The sequence below is a fragment of the Saimiri boliviensis genome, chromosome 10 (assembly GCF_048565385.1).
Source record: "Saimiri boliviensis isolate mSaiBol1 chromosome 10, mSaiBol1.pri, whole genome shotgun sequence".
In the NCBI taxonomy this organism is placed as follows: Eukaryota; Metazoa; Chordata; class Mammalia; order Primates; family Cebidae; genus Saimiri; species Saimiri boliviensis.
This window is the reverse complement of record NC_133458.1, coordinates 8,965,454-8,982,531: the sequence shown is the minus strand read 5'-3', so window position 1 is coordinate 8,982,531 and position 17,078 is coordinate 8,965,454. Positions and strand designations below refer to the sequence as shown.

Here is a 17,078-nt window from a genome sequence, read left to right as displayed (position 1 = left end):
CTAAAAAGATGCCAGACTCTTAGTTAATTCTCTTCTGGAGTCAGGGAAAAGACCTGGAAAGAAACATGGATTCTCTATAGAATGTAGATTTTCCCCCGAAGAGAGGTTGGCAGGACCATTTCAAAATATGTCAAAGAAATATATTTTGGAATAAAATACTAGAGTCAGGCTAGAATTTGGTATCTTATTGCTATAAAAAGTCTTTTCTGGCAGTCTTAAGATGTCTGTTTTAATGTTAGTGCTGGTCAGCTGTGCCTGAACTCCAACAGGAGGAGGGTATAATGAGGCATGTGTAACCCCCATTTCCCATCATGGCCTGAACTGGTTTTTCAGGTTAGCTTTGGAATGCCCTTGGCCGAGAAAAGGGTCCATCAGTCAGTTGGGGAGCTTAGAACTTTATTTTTGATTTATATTCTATGTACCTTATTTAGGACTTATGCCTCTTAAATTTGAGGATTTCTATCTTTTATCAATTTTAAAAAATTGTTAGCTATTTTTTAAAAAACTCTTTTCTCCAAATGTCCTAATAATTACTTTTTAGATGATAGCATCTGATTAGATAGAGGTATGGTAAATATTCCCAGCCTATGTTCTTAACATATCATGTTTCTGTACATTTTCTCTCTGTGTCGTTCATTCTGGGTACTTTTCTTGTCTATCTTTGATTTAACTAATTCTTTTCAGCTGTATCTAATTCTGCAGGTGACCAGTACATTTAAACATTTTCAATGCATATATATTTATTTCTAAAAATTCTGTTGGTTTCTTTTGCAAATATTTCTTTTTTATAATATCTTTATTTAAAAAAAAAATAGAGACTTTTACACTCCTAGTATCTTGATTTATCTTAGGGTTTGTGATTTCTATTTCTATGCTTTTCCCACTCTGCTTTTTCTACTTTGTGCCCTCTATTAGTCTTACATATTACAAAAATACACATGTTATATTCTCTTCTGGATTATCTTGACATGAATTCCACCTCTTAGATTTTAATCCACTGCTTGTGTACTCACTGATGGTGGATTGTTTCCTTTTGGGCTTTGCAACATGTGACTGTGTGCTTACACTGAGCAGGGATTGCGGTCTGGATCATGGGATGGTTCCTCCTGTTATTGATTTTGCTTCAGCCAGAAACCTCAAGTGCTATAATTGGGCTAGGGCCAATTTTTATGTTGATCAGCCCAGTGGATAATGTACATTTGAATCACAAACCTGTGTGAGGTACTAGCTGTGGTTTTGAATTCTCAAGGAAGATACAGCCCCCTCTGGTGCTATAACCCAAAGTCCAACCTGAAACAGATAAGCCGTCTGTCATCTGTGACAGCTGTGGAGCTATGCCACTCACATCTCCATTCAGCTGCAAGGAGCCCTGCTAACTGACAGCTCAAGCAGTGAACTCCTTGAGGAAATGCCTTGGTTTTCATGCTTTTCTTAGGCAGCCCCAGCCCATGCCTGAGCAGGTAGGGTCACAGGTCCTGGTTATTTCTGCGCAACACAGGACTCCTCTGATAGGCAATATTTGCTCTAGAGCCCATCATCAGGTTGGCTGAAGTCAGGTCCACATCCTGCTCAGTTCCTGCTTCCTTGCCTCTTTGCTTTCACAGGTGCTTGCCCTGCCTTGTGGCCTGAGACTTGCCTGAAAGACCCTGCTTCCTCCTCCGTTTATCTTCTATGGGCATTATTCTCCAGTAGACCTCCTGAACTCCAATCAGTGTCTGCTTCCCAGAGATCCAACTAACACTCATCCTTTGGTGTTGGGATGGATTTTTTTCCGAATCATGTATTTGATGAAGATGAGGCCTTTGAAAATGAGGCCTTCAAGGGGCTTCATGTGGAGGTGCCAGTTTTTACCTTTGTCAGGCCAAGGCCTACATATCCTTCTCTTCACCCCACTCCAGGTAGGCCCAGCAGTGACCCATGTGCTGACAAGTGGGGTATATTTTTGCCTTCATTTGGGGCACACTGGAGTTTCCTTTTATTTCATTCTATCTTAGCTCTATATTTAAAGTTATATTTATTAGGTCCTATCTGGAACTTCCAGATGTTTGTAACTGCAGTGTATTTGGGTTATACAATCCACAATATTTGCATTTATTACTCTTTGACCACATTTTTTAAAAAACATAAATTATTTAAGTTATATATTTCATATCTAAACTGCGTTTTTAATGTTTCTAAATAATCAGGTACAAATTGTACAACTCTGGGTTAAAAGAAATCTGACAATTATAACAAAATTAGAAACTTCATTTTATAGCTGTCAAGGAATAAAGGCCTCCTTCTAAGTTTCTTGCCTCATTTTTAAATTTAATTTTTAAATTTTTATTTTTTGAGACAGAGTTTCACTCCTGTTGCCCAGGCTGGAGGGCAATGGTGCCAGCTTGGCTCACTGTAGCCTCTGCCTCCCGGGTTCAAGGGATACTCCTGCCTCAGCCTCCGGAGTAGCTGGGACCACAAGTGCCCCTCACCATGCCTGGCTAATTTTTTGTATTTTTAGTAGAGATGGGGTTTCACCATGTTGGCCAGGCTGGTCTCAAACTCCTAACCTCAGGTGTTCTGCCTGCCTTGGCCTCCCAAAGTGTTAGGATTACAGGTGTGAGCCACTGTGCCCGGCCCCTTGCCTCATTTTTATTAATTTAATTAATAAATTTGAGACAGAGTTTTACTCTTGTTGCCCAGGCTGGAGTGCAATAGTGCGGTCTCAGCTCACTGCAGCCTCCACCTCCCAGGTTCAAGCGATTCTCCTGTCTCCTGCCTCAGTCTCCTGAGTAGTTGGGATTACAGGCATGTACCACCACACTGGGCTAATTTTGTATTTTTGGTAGAGACAGGGTTTCTCCATGTTGGTCAGGCTGGTCTCAAACTCTCAGCCTCAGGTGATTCTCCCGCTTTGGCCTTCCAAAGTGCTAGAATTACAGGCATGAGCCACTGCGCCCAGCCTGCCTCATTTTTAAACAAACAACTTTTACACACAAAGCGAGAGATGGTCTCATAAGGTGACAGAGGGAGTCTGAGCAGGGGTCTGTGGAAAAACAGGGGAGGTATCAGTTCCACCTGCAGACATCCAGGAATGCTGGGTGATGCTTTGGGCCAAGACCTGGGGGAAAGTGGGAACACACCAAGTGGCCCAGAAGGAGGGGAAGGAGGGCACGATACGCAGTGGGAACAGCATGGTGTCAGGGAAAGGCAGGCAGTGAGTTTGTGTAGAGGGTGAGATGCAAGCAGAGGAGCAGGAGACGTGAACAAGGAAGCAGTGCCCTCATGAGGGCTGAATGTGCTGTGCTGAAGTGGGAGTTTAGCCAGCAGATCATGAGGAGCCACTGGAGCACTTTAGATCAGGGAGCCTAGTGAACAGAATCCCAGTTAAAAAGGCTCCCCCGGGTCAGTATGAAGGATGGACTGGGGCAGGGTAGGGGTAGGAGTTACAGACTTAAGGCCCGGAGGCCTCTAACAAGCCTTCAATGTGGAAGAATAATCGACGAATGCCAGGGAAATAAGGGTAAAATAGTTAACAAGTAGGCAGAGCAATCTTCAAAGATCTTGATGCTGTTGAGATGGTTAAAGTGCAGCTTGACCCATCTTGTCTTCAACCTGCCTGTGCACATGACAATGATGTAGCATTGCTACGTCACAATGGAAAGAGTTGGAAGGAGGGGGCCATCTTCAGAAGCATCGGGAATAAGAGAACAAAACTGTAAAAAGATGAAGGAAAATATGTCAAGAGGAGCCAGTGGCAAATGAGCACCTTTTGATGGGCAACAGAGGGTGGCCAAGATGAAGGAATGGCTGGAAGGATGAACCTCAAATGCTCTCATTTTGGCACAAGTTATTTCGGTGCCAGAACATATATGAATGTTCCAGGGAGTATTTGGCCTGGCTTCAGAAAAGCAACGAGGGTTGTCCTGAGTTTTGGGAGGTGTGGTAAGCTGAATAATGCACAGAACCTGTGAATGTGTTAACCTTATATAGTAAAAGGGGCTTTGCAGACATGGTTAAATTTGGATCTTGATAGAGAGAGAGAGAGAGAGAGAGAGAGAGAGAGAGAGAGATTATCTGAGTGAGCCCAGTGTAGTCCCTAGTCTTTAATGAAAGGAAGACAGTGACAGTCAGAAAAAGATGTGACAGTGTAAACAGAGGTCAGTGATTCCTGTTGGAGGAAGGGGCCACAAGCCAAGGAAGGGAGGGAGGCTTAGACACTGGAAAAGGTGAGGAAATGAATTTTCCTCATGAGGCAATTCTGCTCTCATGACACCTTGATTTTAGCTCCAGAACTCACTCTGGACTCTAATCACCACAACTTGAAGATAAACATGTGCTGGCTTCAGCCACTAGGTTTGTGATCATTTGTTACAGCAGCAGCAGGAAACTAAAGGAAGGGAACCCCGTACTTGGCCAAGCAGGAGGCTTTGGGGCAGTGGTAGTGCAAGGGTTCCCAGGAAGCCCATAGGGAGTGGTGGCCCCCTCATTTGCTGGTACTTGTCTGGTCTTTCTCACAACTGACCGGACACCTCCTCTGGATGTACGAAGCAGAGCTCAACTCCCCTGCCCACGCCTGCTCCTCCCTATGTTCTGTCTTGGTGAGTGGCACCCAAACCAGAGACCAAGGAGTCTGTTATTTAGGGAACGACGATCCAGGATTCCGCTCATGATACTCAAGATGTCTGCATGCGGTGTGTGGATGAGATGGAGGGTGAGAGCGCACGAGACGGCTGGGAAGGGTATGGAGTGGAGAGGTGCCCCAAGCTGGGCAGTCAGCTTCCCCTTGCTGGAGACACATCCGGTGGGGCAGGTGGACCAGAAGCACAGCAGAGAGGTCAGGGCTGGCGAGGAGGGCAGCCGTGTTCCCATCCACAGCTACCCTCACGGCAGCCAGGGCAGATCTACTTCTTAGAAAGACTATGACCAGAACAAAAAAGACTGAAAACACGAGATAAAAACTCTGGTGGGAATATGGGAGCTAGCCTGGCTCAACTGGCATCAGCTGGACTTTGCTCCAAGACCTGGATTACAACTACAGGAATCATGGTCCTTTCTTCACTTCCTGGGGAGCCAAGATAAGATGCAAGAAAAGGCTGGGTGTGGTAGCTAACACCTGTAATCCCAGCACTTTGGGAGCCCAAGGTGGGCGGATCACCTGAGATAATGAGTTTGAGACCAGCCTGACCAAGATATTGAAACTCTGTCTCTACTAAAAATACAAAAATTAGCTGGATGTGGTCGCGGGTGGCTGTAATCCCAGCTACGTGAGAGGCTGAGGCAGGAGAATTGCTTGAACCCAGGAGGGGGAGGTTGCAGTGAGTCGAGATTGCACCACACTACACCATCTCAAAACAAAACAACCCCGAAAAGATGCAAGAAGAAAGCATCCAACATCCATTTATCTTTGATACTCTGCAATTTTTCTCCCAGACCTTCCTATCTTCATCTCTGTCATTTCGAATCACATACAACTTAATGACATAAACCATGTTTATATCCTGTTGGAAAGTGATTTGATGCATTTTGATTCTCTCTCCAAATGTCAGTTTCTCTTCACAGAGTCAAATTTCTCTGGAATCTTCCATTCCTAGTTCTCAAGGTCAGTCACCTGTCTGGGTTCAAGGTGACCAAGCACAGAGGAGGGCACTAAGAAAGCTGACTGGACAGCCCCTTGGAGGGTGTGTTTAGGGGGATCAGTGACAAAGACACATGCCTAGGAATGGAACGCAACAAACTGCCTTGGTGCTGGTTAGGTTTTATTTTAACAGGATGTTTTCTCTTCATTTATTTTTCAAAATATCAGTTATATCAATATTAGAAGTGTAAACAGGTACAAAATATACAGTACATAGAAACAATTTTCTTAACTAGTCTATCGCCTAATAAAAGTATGCGTGAGGGAGCTGAACGAATGGGCGTCACCAGGTCCCTCCCTCTGCAGGGGAGACAAGACGACCAGTGGCTGCTTCAACAAAACAGGAATGGATATTTGTGTGGCAGGAACAGCACTGTGGGCAAATCAAGAAATCTGGGCCCACCTTTCTGATGTCAGACGCTGGAATGAACAAGCCACTTGGCCCCCATACCCAGCCTCGAGAGCTGTGTCCTCCACGTGCCCCTACTGGGTCTGAGAGTGCACACCCTAAGGAGACTGGGGCACAGGGGAGGCAGCTGCTACAAGCAAAGTTCCTTTGAGGCCTGGTGACTGGACTCTTGACGGTGTGGGACAAATATTTTAAGAGGGCAAAGCCAAAACCCTCTGCTCCCCCACACCGATGTTCCAGTAGGATGAAGCGTCTTGCCTGTTGCTCTTCCCCACTCACGGCACACCATGTGTACCCACAGTGAGAGGCTGAGAGGTGTCCCCTCTGAGCGGTTTGTTTCCTCACCTCTGAAAAGAAATCCCTGTCCTGCTGCTTCCCAAGGTCACAGTAATGATCAAATGAGATGCATTTTGAAAATGGGAAACCACCACACAAAGGAACAGGAGACAGAAGCATCTTATGGAGTGGGAGGCAGCCCCAGGTGGGCTGGGTGGCCAGGCTTTGCTCCCGGCTCTGTGAGAGTTAGACATTTGCAGTGCAGCTTCCTACTTTTGGCTTCTCCACCTCTCCAGACCTAACGCTGTGATTTGAGACAACTCGCCCTTATGAGGCCAAGGAGTCACACTAGGGGACACCACCAAGTGCCCTTGGGACGGGTACCACAGATGGCCTGAAATAGAGAAAAGTTGGGGCCAGCACTTTTGGGGGGCCTTTCAGTAGAGGCAAGCTGGGAAATGCAAACGCAGCTCCTGGAGGGGTCCTTCCTGCTGCTCTGAGGTGGCTCCAAGGGACCCAGTGGCCCTCCCTGCCCAGGGGCTTGGCACTCAAAGCCCACCCAGCCCACCTGGGCAGAGCAGGGGAGCCTACAAGACCCCACCCCAGGAGTCAGTGGGGCCAGGGGTCCCCAGCTGGCCAACCTTCCAGCACACTATCAGACTCAGTGAGATAGTGACAGAAACACACACCCTGAAAACCAAAAGTACCTACAAAATTTAAGTGGCCCTATTACTATTTTCCAGCTTTTTCCTCAAGAATTACAAAAAAGAAAGAAAGAAACAGGTTTGTAATTAAATTACTTCAAATTCTACAGCGCTCAGATTTCACAGAATTCTACTTGGTTTAGAGGTGGCAGCTGTCCTGGTGGATCGTTTCTCCTTCTCCAGTGATCAGTTCAGCAACTTGGACATTTTCGTTCTCCCCATCCTGCATCTGCCTGAAGCTTCCACGCCGCCCTGCTGCCTGCACACTGGGCTTTTTACACGTGCGACTGGGGCCGCGGGGCTGGGGGAGCTCACATGTCCCCGCCATCAGTGGGTCCCAGGACGCTGAGGCCACAAGTCCAGTCGGTCACAAGATCTGTGGAGGCCAAGGGTCCTTTGGAGGCAGGGCTCTTGAAGGGGTCAGGGGGTGCAGATGGCGTCGGGAGCGGCTGGCCGCGGGCCGGGGTCTTGGCGCCAGCCGCATGGTTGCGCTGGTGCTTGCGGAGGTGGTCCTTGCGGATGAAGCTCTTGCCGCAAACGGTGCAGGTGAAGGGCCGCACGCCCGTGTGCGTTCGGTAGTGGTCGATGAGCTTGGAGCGTTCTGTGAATCGCTTCTCGCACTCGGTGCAGGGGAAGGGCCGCTCGCCCGTGTGCAGCATGCGGTGGCGGATGAGGTGCGCGGGGCGCGTGAAGCAGCGGCCGCACTCCCCGCACCGCAGGGCGCTGCCATCCCGCGCGCTGCCCCCACCGCTGCCCCCACCGCCTGCCCCCTGGCCCGCCCCGTCGGGCGCCCCGCAGCTGCGCTGGTGCGCGCTCAGGCTGACCTGCAGCTGGAAGCTCTTCCCACACGTGGCGCAGGTGAAGGGCCGGCCCCCGGGGGGCGCCGCGGGGTGCTTCTTAAGCCCCGGCTTATGGCCAAAGCCTTTGGTCCGGCCAGGGTATTTACAGGGTTCGGTGAAGGGCCTCGGGGCCTGACCGGGGTCCAAGATGGCCTCTCCATTGTCCGGGGAGGAGTAAGGGAGCCCCTCGGGCCCCGTCCTGGGGTTCAGGCCCACTGGAGGTTTACACCGGAAATTCCAGCCCCACCGGACCCCCCCGAAGAGCCAGTCCCCAGGAGGGGTCTCCTCCTGGGCCACGGCAGGGCTTAGCTCACCCATGTCCCTCTCAGGCCGGGCTGGATCTCGCAGCCCCAGCACGGGGTCCTGGCTGGGGAATGAGCTGCCCTGGCTTTCCCAGGCTCCTTCCTGGGCAGGACTAGGGAAAAATCGTGTGGCTTGGCCTGGTCCAAACAGGGTCCCGTGAGCCTCTAGGTCAGTAGGGTGCACAGGTGTGGCCACCACCTCCTCTTCCTGGACTTCTGTTTTTATTACAATTTTTACATCTGCTGAGAAAGATGGAAAGACAGGTATCAACCTATCCCTTACCTACTGAGGGAGCCACGATCAGCCATCATCGTTTGCTCAGCAGCTGCTCAGCCACAGGAACTTCACCTAGGCCCCATGTGGCCGAGCCCAGATGGCAGCTCAGCAGGGCAGCCTGGTGGTCGTGAGGCTGCCTCCCACCTGAGGTCACCGGTGTTCTGGCACAGGAAAAGCCACCATTCTATCTGCTACCTAGGTTCCATTTTTCAGTTTGGCTGTTAAGGCTAAGCATGAACTGATCCTCAGAAAGGAATTCAGACTGCTGCTGGCACTGTGCCCCACCACAGCACAGGGGATGGGGGTTCAGACAATTCTGCTAGACACACACACCAGCTGCGGGCTGCAGGCAGTTTCTAACCCACAGCTCATCTGTGAATGCCCACTTCACAGGTGTGAGGATTAAACCAGAAAACATGTCTGAAAGTGCCTTAGTGAGCTATCTGATATGCAGCAGCATTCAACAAATGGAGACACTAGCTAATGATCAAAATACAAGTGAATAAGAATGTGTTTGATTTTATATAAGTGTACTTGAACTTCACATTCTGAGGTTTTATATCAGGGATCTTGGCTTTTAGCACATTTTTTGGGTGCTAAAATATGACGTATTACTCAAAGTAATAATGTAATAAAGTAATAAATGTTACTGGTCCTCAAAACAGAAGTAAACAGAAAACTAACAGATAAATTTGGTGGGGGTTCTTCTGAAATCGGCCTTCAGACACCTGTCTTTGGTAGTACCAGTACCTAAGGAGTCGTTTCAGTTTGGTTTTGTTTTCTTCCTTGCCAGAGGGAAGTCACAGTTGATTGAGCTTGGGAAGGAGGTATATCCTTCAAGCGATCAGCTTATTAGAACAGACCACTTAACACCACATGAAAAAGTAACAGACTGAAACATGGATGTCCTCAAGAAGGGCTGCTGACGCCCATGATGTGGGAAGGAGATAAAGAACAGAATGTACAAGGTGTCATCAGAGTGCAGGCCCCTACTGTCTGTTGGTTGGAAGGTTAGAGCAGTTTACCAATGAAAATGGGACGCCTGGGCGGAGGTACTCCCCACAGGCAGGCATGGCCCTTCCCTTCCTCCTCTCCCACCCCCGTACCTTCCGTGGAGGCTGCTGTGTTGAGCTTCAGGGTCCCATCCGAGCATGCTGAAGAGGGATGGTGGGGAGGGAGATCCGCCTGCCAGGAGGTGGGCGGGATGGTGGTGGTAAAGTTGGAATGGACACCTGTGGTAAGGAAAGGGCAGGGCCTGTGGGTTAGGGGAGGGATGGCTGAAGACTGTCTGGGAGGAGAGTGGGCTAAGCTCGGAGTCCTCCTACACTGGGGGTTCTTCTGATTGAGCCTCTCTGAACCCAGTGTCTTTCGTCCCCTTCGCTGAGGTACTGGGAAGCTCAGACATCACCAGTGTGTTTCACACAGGCCTCTCAAATAGCAGCAGCCAGTGACTTCAATGCCCAATGCTGGGGCAAGAGGGGCAGCAGCACGGTGATGTAGGGGCCACTGGAACAGGGCCAGAGAGATGCCCAGGAACAGCATCAGCAACCTGAGAGAGGCTCAAGGCAAGTCCTTTAGTACAGTCCCACCTCATGATGGGAAAATTTCTAATGTCAGTCCAGAAGTGTTGAGGGCCCACAGCTCCCCCATGCTGCCAGGAGCCCTCCCCTGTCCCTCCTGAGATCCCTGCAACTCATTCCTTATGTCCCCGGTCTCAGCCACTCACCAGAGGTGGCGTCTGTGGAGATGTCTCCTGCTCCAGAATCCAGCTGGCTTAGGCCCCAGGGCTCCTCCCCGATATCTGGCTGCCCGGCTGCCCATGCCTCCACACCCAGGGCTTGCTGCTCCTGGAGCTGCAGCTCACCCTCCTGCTTGATCTGCATCAAGAGGTCAGGGGCAGGAACTGGGGGTCCCGAGCCTAGGAAAGGGAGCAAGTGTGAGGATACAGCATCATAGCCCCTCGGCCCTGGGGCAGACACGCACCCAGCCAGAGAGCTGGACACAGAGTCCTTACAAGGGTCCAATAGCAAAAGAGCCTGGCGGAAGGGAGGCAGCAGCAAACAGGATGGGGGCCTCGGGCAGAGCCTAAGGTCACATGGTATTGGGAATGTGGGTAGGATAGGAAAGGGTGAGGTGAGGAAGGGGAGGAATACACAAGTACATTCTCAGGGCTACGATACCCATCTAGGGGGAGACTGAGTTTCCCTGGGGATGGCCTGCCCTCACTTGAAACACAGAAATGCTTAACAAAAGTGAACCCCAAGTCCCCACAAAACCTTACCACCTTCATGTATTTAAGTAAGTACAAAAGAAAAGATCCTAGAGGTATGAATGACAGAAAACACACAAAGTCCACTCAAGAGCTACGGTGGAAGGCAAGCAACCGAGAAAGTGGTTGGAGTAGGATACAGGCCTTAAGGGCTTGGCTTGCATGCCCATGTGAGGCTGGGAGTGTGGCTGAGTCGCCTGCCTGATGCCAGGAACTGAAGGCTCTGGCCTGGCTGTGAGACGGGGACTAGGAAAACTCCCAACTGTCTGCGGGAACCACCAGGAAGCAGCGTACTAGTCCAGGGCTGTGTGGGAAATAAACCCATTAAAAACTTGGAATCCCATGTCCATACAGAATTCACACTACCCACACAGGCAGACACCATAAACTGAGAAATTCACAGAAAAATTGGCTGACAGCCATGGCAACTCAGGAGGCCCCAGCATGGGCAAATGCAGATCCACCCCAGAGGGGCACCCACACAATGCAGGCCCCAGGGGGCTCCCTTACTAACTAAAACCAGAAGAGAAACGAAAACTTACAAAACAGAAGAGGAGCCAAATAGCGATGAGAGTCATGGCAGAGTTCACTCCCATGAACTACAGAAAAAAGGGAGAGGCTGAATGATACAGTAATGTAAGTATATTTAAGATCATCAAAGAGATAAAGAACAGAATCTTTAAGTCAAGAACAGCAAAAGACTATTTTTTGAAAGGTAGACTTGAAAAAGAACTCAACATTCTAGAAATGACTCAGGCAGTTGTGGAAATGAAAAACTCAATGGATGGCTCAACAACAGACTGAACATAGCTAGAGAGAAAATTAGTGACTTGAGAGACGGATACAGGGAAATAATCCAGAGTACAACACTGAAAGATAAAGAATGAAAAATATGAAAAAGCTAAAAGACATGAAGGACAGAATGAGAAATTCCAACACATGCTGGTAGAAATCCCAGAAGAAGAGAATAGAGAAATAGGTAAAGAAATAATGATTGAGAATTTTCCAAAACTGAAAGCACTGTCAGTCCACAGTTTGAAGGAACAGAACAATTCCCAAGTAGGTGATAAAACAAACCAACAAACCTGGACAACATTCATATGAAATGGAACCACAGCAAAGACAAGGAGAAAAATCTTAAAAGGTACCAAAGAGAAAATAAGGCATTTAGACTAAGTGTAGATTTCCTTCAGCAACTAGGATATCAGAAAATAATGGAGTATCTTCAAATGTTGAGAGAAAACATCAGTCAACTCATGAGGCTAATACAATTTTCACTACACAAACAAGAGGGATAGTATGTGAACAAATTTATAAAATAATCTCATATATGAACAGATATGCAAAGATTCTAAATGAAAGAATTACAAATCAAATCCAGCAATATATTTTCAAAAAAGAAGAAAGTATAATGTATTATCAACACGTTGGGTTTATCCTGAGAGCTCAAGGATAACACTAGAAAATATAATAACAAACAAAATTAAGATTAATAGCAAAAACAATATAATCATCTCACAGATGTAAAAACAGCATTTAGCTCTTCTATTTCTGACATACAGCTGGCTAGATGTGCAGAGAAACAGCAATTCCTCCCAATGTGGAATATCTTAAATTGCTGAGTAGACTGGGTACAGTGGCTCATATCTGTAATCTTGGCACTCTGGGAGGCTGTGGTGGGAGGAGCTCTTGAGCCCAGGAGTTTGAGGCTGCAGTGAGCCATGTTTGCACCACTGCACTTCAGGCTGGGTGACAGGGTGAGATGCTGTCTCAAACAAACAAACAAACAAACAAACAAACAAACAAAAAAAGCCAGCTAGGCAACATAGGGAGACTCTGTCTCCACAGAGACAGAAGAAAAGTAAAAAAAAAAAAAAAAAAAAAATGGCCAGGCATGGGGGCATGCCCCTGTGGCCCAAAAACTTCCAGGTCAAAATTCTAGCTTGAAGTGGCCCTAAGTCTGCACTGGCATCAAATGACCAGCCAAGGAATGCATACACATTCTCAGGAGGAAAGCCTTTTAAACACAGCTTTCAAATAATTAACGCACTCACAATTACACATCACCATCCCAAGAAAATCAGTACTGCAAACAAACTCAGTAGAAATCATGAACTGGAGAATATGACCTACAGACTTTGGATATTAAAAATTATCATATAAGGAATATAAAATTCAATTATTTACAGAAATAAAAAGGGGGAGTTAAAGTATGAGAAACAAGACTATTAAGACTGACCAAACTTTGAAAAAGAATCATGTAACTTTAGAATGGTAAGAATTTTATTTTTTGGAGATGGAGTCTCACTCTGTTGCCCAGGCTGGAGTGTAGTGGTGTGATCTCGGCTCTGCAATCTCCACCTCCCGGGTTCAAGCAATTCTCCTGCATCGGCCTCCCCAGTAGCTGGGACTACAGGTGCACTCCTCCATGCCCAGCTAATTTTTTTGTATTTTAGTAGAGATGGGGTTTTACTGTGTTGCCCAGGCTAGTCTTGAACTCCTGAGCTCAGGCAATCCCCCATCCTCTGCCTCCCAAAGTGCTAGGATTACAGGCATGAGCCATAGTGCTTGGCAGTAAATGAAACTTTAAAATCCAGTGTATAGGTTAAATAACAGAATGGGAATCATTGAATAGTGAATAGTGAACTAACTAGAGGACAGAAGAAATTTTTCTAACCTCAACATAGAGACTGAGCTAAAAATATAAAGAAGGGTTTGAAGTTATAAATGTTAATATGAAAAGGTTCCAGAATAAAAGGTTAGAGAGAAAGGGGGCAAGGCAAAATTCCAAGAGGGAAGACAACACATTTTCCCAAACTGATGAAACAATTAGTGATTAAAGTAGGATCAATGAAAATAAATCCACACCTAGATGCATTGCAGTAAAACTGCAGATCACCGAAGACAGAGACCTGAAAGCAGGCAAATAAAAAAGGCAGATCATCCACAAAGGAACCATGATTAGGCTGATGGCAGATTCTCAATAGCAACGGCAGAAGCCAGAAAAAAGGGGCAAATTATCTTCAAAAGCTAAGAGAAAGTAACACTCAAGCTAAAATTATGTCTTTTCACTACAGTTGTCCCTTGGTGTCAGTGGGGGATTGGTTCCAGGGTTCCAGGGCACCCCATAGATACGAAAATCCACAATGCTAAAGTCTCTTATAAAAACTGGTACAGTATTTGCATATAACCCCCACACACCCTCCTGTATACTTTAAATCACCTCTAGATTACTTATAATACCTAATATCATGTAAATGCTATGTAGATAGTTGTTATACTGTATTGTTCAGGGAATGATAAGAAAAAAACTTTGTATATGTTTACTAGACACCTTTTTTCAAATGTGCAGTTAGGTGAATCCACAGATGTGGAACACATGGAGGATTCACTGTATAGAGATGGAATAAAGATATTTTCAGACACATATAAACTCATATACACACACACAAACTGAGGGTTCATTATCATCAGACCACAAAAATAACTTCCAAAGAAAGAAAAAATTTCCAAAGATTCCTCGAAAACAATAGAATGTATAACTGTCAAATTACTTACAAATAACAATAGTTTGAAAAGACAAAAACCTAAATGACTAATTCCCAAAGGATGGGCAGGGAAAAATACAGAAAGGGCAGAACTAAAGATTAACAGCACAATTTAAGATGGTTGAAAAGAATCCAAATAAACTAATAACCATAGTCAATGTAAATGGTCTAGACCAGCGCTAAGAAGGAAAAAGAATGTGAACCACATATCTAATTTTAAGTGTTCTAGTAGTCAAAGAATAGGTGAAATAAATTTTAACAGTACATTTTCTTTAGCCCAATATATCGAAAAGGTTATTTCAATATATAATCAATAGAAAATGATTCGTATTATTTTACACATGCATCTCTTGCACACGTCTTTTTCTTCGTACACAGTTTTTGAAATGTGGTATGTATTTTATCTCTTTAGCCACATGTGGATAGTGGCTACTGTTGTGGATATTTAAAAGGTAAAGGTAAAGATTATCAGACTAAAACCAAATGAAACCCCCAGCTATCTGCTGTTTACAAGAGACATGCCTAAACAGAAGGATGCAGAAAGCAATGTAAAAGAATGAAAGATGTACTAAGCCAGAACAATTTAAAGAAATGATGTAGCTATACCATATCACATGAAATAAATTTTAAAAGTAAAAACAGTCATAGAAATAAAAAATTACTACATAATAGTAAACTAACCAGGAAGATAAAATAATTCTAAGTTTTTAAGCTTATAATAAAGCTTCAAAATAATAAAGCAAAATTGATAGAATTCTAGGGAGGAATGAAAACTCCTCTTTACATGTATCTTTTTACATCTTTTGATATATCTCTCTGTAACTGATAAATCTAGCCAACTAAAGGTTACAGAAAATTTGACCAACTCTACTAACAAACGTCATCAAAGGGAGCGAAGTAGATTCCAAACACAGAGAAGACACAAGCTTTTCAAGCTACACAGAATGTTAAGGAAAAATGAACATTTTCTAGGTCAACAGACTTTAGCAAAATTTAAATAACTAGTATTTTACACACTGCATTTTCTAGCTGCAATGCAATTAAGTTTGAAATCAGTAACTCCCCATACATACTAAAATTTTAAAATTTAAGCTTTCTCAATAATCTGAGTCGAAGGAAAAAAATCACAATGAAAATTGGAAAATATCTGAAACCCAATATTAATGAAAATATGATCTATCAAAATGTATGGGCTGCAACTACAATGATACTTAGAGGAAATTTTATAGCCTTGTATGTTTATATTAAAAAAGATAACACAGGTAAAAAATTAATAGGTTAAGCAGACAATGCAAGACTTTAGAAAATAAATAACATTTAAGAACCTTTTAAAAAGTAGAAGGAAATAATACATGGAAGAGTATTATAAATTAATAAAAGAGAAGACAAAGATAGAATATAGTGAGTCAAAGTTGGTTCTTTGAAGGGACTATTAAACCAATTCATCTCTAGCAGGATTATCAAGAGAACAGGAGGGACAGCACCAATAACCAATAGGAAGAATGAAAAAGGAAACATAATGATAAATGCAGCAGAGATTTAAAAGATATAGAGGATACTATGAATATTATTTCAAGTAATTTGGAAACTCTGGGGAAATGGACAAATTCCTAGAAAAATTTCAACCTGCCGAAACTAGGCTGGGTGTGGTGGCTCACACCTGTAATCCCAGCACTTTGGGAGGCCAAGGTGGGTGAATCACTAGGTCAGGAATTTGCGACCAGCTTGGCCAACATGGTGAAACCTCATCTCTACCAAAAATACAAAAATTAGCTGGGAGTGGTGGTACGTGCCTGTAATCCCAGCTACCTGGGAGGCTGAGGCAGGAGAATTGCTTAAATCTGGAAGACAGAGGTTGCAGTAAGCCGAGATTGCTCCATTGCACACCAGCCTGGGCAACAGAGCAATACTCTGTCTCAGAAAAAAAAAAAAGAAAAGGAAGAAAGAAAAATTTCAATTTGATGAAACTAAAGAAGAAACAGAAAACCTGAATAGTCAGGCTGGGCGCAGTGGCTCACATCTGTAGTCCCAGCACTTTGGGAGGCCAAGGTGGATGGATCAAGAGGTCAAGAGATCGAGACCATCCTGGCCAACATAGTGAAACCCCCCCTCTACTAAAAATACAAAAATTAGCTGGGTGTGGTGGCACATGCCTGTAGTCCCAGCTACTTGGGAGGCTGAGGCAGAAGAATCACTTGAACTCAGGAGATGGAGGTTGAAGTGAGCCGAGATCACACCACTGCACTCCAGTCTGCCAACAGAGTGAGACTCAATCTCAAAAAAAAAAAAAAAAAAAAAAGCAGCAATAACAACAACAAAAACTGAATAGTCCTATAACTAAAATAAATTAAATCAGTAGTAAAAAATTTTCCCCACAAAGAAAACTTAAGGCTCAGGTGGCCCCACTGGTGTTTTCTTCTAAACATTTTCAAGGAATAGATAATTCCAACATTACAAAAACTCTTGGAAAATTAAAAACAGAATGAATGCATCATAGCTCATATTTTTAATACCAAAACTAGACAAAGACAGTTTGAGAAAAGAAAACTACAAGCCCATCTCGCCCATAAACAAAGATTCAAAAGTCTTAAACAAAATAATTGGCATACAGCAATGTACATAAACGATCATGACAAAGCTAGGTTTATTCCAAGTCTGCAAGGTTGATTCAACATTAGAAAGTAACATAATTTACCTTACTAGGTCAAGGAGAAAAAAATGTATAATTATTTCAATGGATACCAAAAGAAATTATATAAATTCAAGTCATTATTGTTAGAAACACTTAGCCAACCAATAAAGAAAACTTCTTTAGCCTGATAAAGGATATTTGTAAACAA

The 17,078-nt window shown here is 44.9% G+C and overlaps 1 protein-coding gene across 6 annotated transcripts in view; it reads right to left on the bottom strand.

Annotated features, from left to right (window-relative positions):
* Positions 1 to 5,733: 5,733 nt before the first annotated feature.
* Positions 5,734 to 17,078, bottom strand: part of ZNF746 (zinc finger protein 746) — a 44,406-nt gene continuing 33,061 nt past the window's right edge. For 2 of the 6 annotated variants that reach the window (XM_039472706.2, XM_039472704.2), the window contains exons 5-7: positions 10,148 to 10,339; positions 9,528 to 9,653; positions 5,734 to 8,387 (exon numbers count right to left, since the gene is read on the bottom strand). In XM_039472706.2, coding sequence (XP_039328640.1) covers positions 7,315 to 8,387; positions 9,528 to 9,653; positions 10,148 to 10,339 — 1,391 coding nt within the window. In that variant the 3' untranslated portion in view covers positions 5,734 to 7,314. The remainder of the gene's footprint in view (positions 8,388 to 9,527; positions 9,654 to 10,147; positions 10,340 to 17,078) is intronic. The other 4 variants (XM_039472707.2, XM_039472705.2, XM_074378937.1 and 1 more) reach the window with 2 other exon arrangements.